Source organism: Bison bison, unplaced genomic scaffold (genome assembly GCF_000754665.1).
Source record: "Bison bison bison isolate TAMUID 2011002044 unplaced genomic scaffold, Bison_UMD1.0 scf7180017849734, whole genome shotgun sequence".
NCBI classification, from domain to species: domain Eukaryota; kingdom Metazoa; phylum Chordata; class Mammalia; order Artiodactyla; family Bovidae; genus Bison; species Bison bison.
Genome location: NW_011480307.1, coordinates 19,968 through 22,540, shown reverse-complemented (window position 1 = coordinate 22,540; position 2,573 = coordinate 19,968). Strand labels below are relative to the sequence as shown.

General features: G+C 42.4%; 1 protein-coding gene across 1 annotated transcript in view; it reads left to right on the top strand.

Moving 5' to 3' along the window:
- Window positions 1-230: 230 nt before the first annotated feature.
- LOC104994224 (peripheral plasma membrane protein CASK-like) overlaps window positions 231-2,573 on the top strand; it is a gene marked incomplete at its 3' end in the record, with an annotated part of 16,848 nt that continues 14,505 nt past the window's right edge. Inside the window, exon 1 of the mRNA XM_010847734.1 lies at window positions 231-1,114. Coding sequence (XP_010846036.1) covers window positions 1,103-1,114 — 12 coding nt within the window. The remainder of the gene's footprint in view (window positions 1,115-2,573) is intronic.

Sequence of the window (2,573 nt, the reverse complement as noted above, 5' to 3'; positions counted from 1 at the left end):
TATGACAGGTGACGTGATTTTGAGAGCTAAGATAGCTGAAATAACTTTGAAAACTGTAGAGGGGTTTTTTTGTTTTTTTCTTTTATTTTCTCCATTGCTGTATTTTAAACTCCATTAGAGGGCGACAGAGGATGAGATGGTTGGATGGCATCACTCATTCAATGGCCGTGAACTTGGGCAGGCTCTGGGAGATGGTGAGGGACAGGGAAGCCTGGCGTGCTGCAGTCCATGGAGTTGCAAAGAGTCGGACACGACCGAGCAACTGAACAACAGAGTTAGGAAACAAGTCTGTTTAATTTGCCTCTTTGTACCAAGTGCCTAGCACAATAAATGCTGTTGAATGAAAGAAGGGATTTACTCAAAAAGTGTGTGAAGTCCTACGTGTGGATATTAAAATCGACTGTTCAAGTACAGGAAGGGCGTTAGCTCCATTAACAGAAACACAGTTGTAGTTGACTGCAGTTGCCATATCCATTGTGTGATGTGGCTGCAACAAAAACTAACCTGTCCTTGGTTGACTTCATGCCTATGGAGTGTCTTAAATGAAGACTGTCCTACTAATCCAGTTCTGTCCTCAGCTGGTAAGGTTTGACCCTGAGTACAGGGTTTCATCCTCAGCAGCACACTAACAGAAGGCCACAGAGCCAGTGGGGGGGAAGAGCAAGGAGCAAGTGGAAGGAAACGGGCACCTGGAGATGGGAATGCGTTCAAGGCCGTGGGGAAAAGGACTGCACCTTGTGTTGTGTGTCTCCCGAAAGCAGAACAAGGACCAGTGAGTGAAAATGCCAAAACAGATGTTGTCTCCTTTTAAGGAAATACTTTTTTAGAATGAAACCGTCTATCTTGGGAAGTAGTAAGGGTCTTACCACCAGAGATTTTTTGAGACTACCATGATTGGGTACTTTGTAGAAGAGACTCTCAGTAACTCTCAGTCCTGGCTACGTATTAGAATCCTCTTGATGGCTTTTTAAAGATACCAGTGCCTGGCCCCCTCCCTAGATCTTCTGATTTAATTGGTCTGGAATGGGCTCCAAGCAATGGTTTCCTCTAAAAGCTCCTCAGGGCATTCTAATGTACAGTCAGAATTGAACCCTCGAGCTAGATGACTGAACTGGTAAGTAATATTTATTTAGCATTTGCTGTGTATCAGGCAGTGTGTTAATAAGAGTATTTATATTATTTCATTTACATAATCCTTATAATAACTTTGTGAGGGAGGTATTAATGAAAAATAAAGATGTTCATGATTGCTACCCATGGCCACACAATCCATCTGACTTTCAGAGCCAGTGATCCGTTTCACCAAACCTTGCTCCTCCTAATCCCAAATGATCAGCATTTTCTTTATTAATGATGAGTTCTGTCAGCAATACTTTGATATGATTCCTTTAACATTATTCACACTAGCAGTTTTAAGGAAAGATTATGTCACCTAAATTTACCTCTTTGGAAAAGGTACTAATCTTTTTGTTTGCTATGTTCATGAAAATAAGTCAGTCAGTCCAGAGTTTGCTGAAATTCTCAGAATGCTGAGCAGATTTTCCCCCAAAGTATGTCTTTCAAACTTATTTCTAGGCCTGATAGCCATGATCAAGATGTTTCTAGAAAGCCATTTAGCACAAAGCCTGAAACCATTTGCCTCAGCTCCAATCTGCAGATAAAATAAATAATAATTGAGTAAGATCACCAATAAACCTTCCTTGTTTTGCTGCACTTTCAAGCTCAAAGAGAACAATGTATTTTTTTAATAATAATAATATCCATCATTTAGAAGCCTATATTGAATGGCTAGTGTTGTCATTTATTAATGAATTAACAGATTAGATCCCATTTTGAACTTAATGGCTGATTTCTGTCTCCTTTACAATGTGCCAGTCACTTTCTGTTCCCAAGGCCATTTACTGATGTTTTCAAAACTACTTACTTGATTTGTTAAGCATGGCCAGTGAAGATAAGAAACAAACCACTACATTCACAGAGTGGACCAGTTTCCCAGTGGATATGAGTTGTGACTTGTGTGAAGTGGTCACTGTGGTTTTTTGATAGTAGATGGTTAATGGTTTTTAATGGTATTACTTGACAAATCCTGACATTCGCAACCCTGTTATTAGTGCTGCACTGTACCCACTAGCACCACCTTTCTGGGCCAGTAATTTTTCAACTGGCTGCTATAGAAACTTCTGTACTGGGGGGCAGGACCCAAGATTCCACTGTAGCCTCCAATGAGCAAAAGCTTTTTAAATGCAGTTTGAGGGGACTTCTCTGGTAGCACAGAGGATAAGAATCTACCTGCCATTGCAGGGGACATAGGTTCAATTCCTAGTCCAAGAGGATTCCACATGCCACGGGGCAACTAAACTCATGCCCCACAACTACTGAGCCCACACTCTAGCGCCCCCGAGCCACAACTCCTGAGCCCGTATGCCACAAGTACTGAAGCCTGCCCGCTCTAGGGCCCGCAAGCCACAGCTACTGCGAGCTGCAGCTACTGAAGCCCATGTGCCTACAGCCTGTGCTCTGCAACTACAGAAGCCACGGCAATGAGAAGCCCGCACACCACAGTTAGAGAAAGC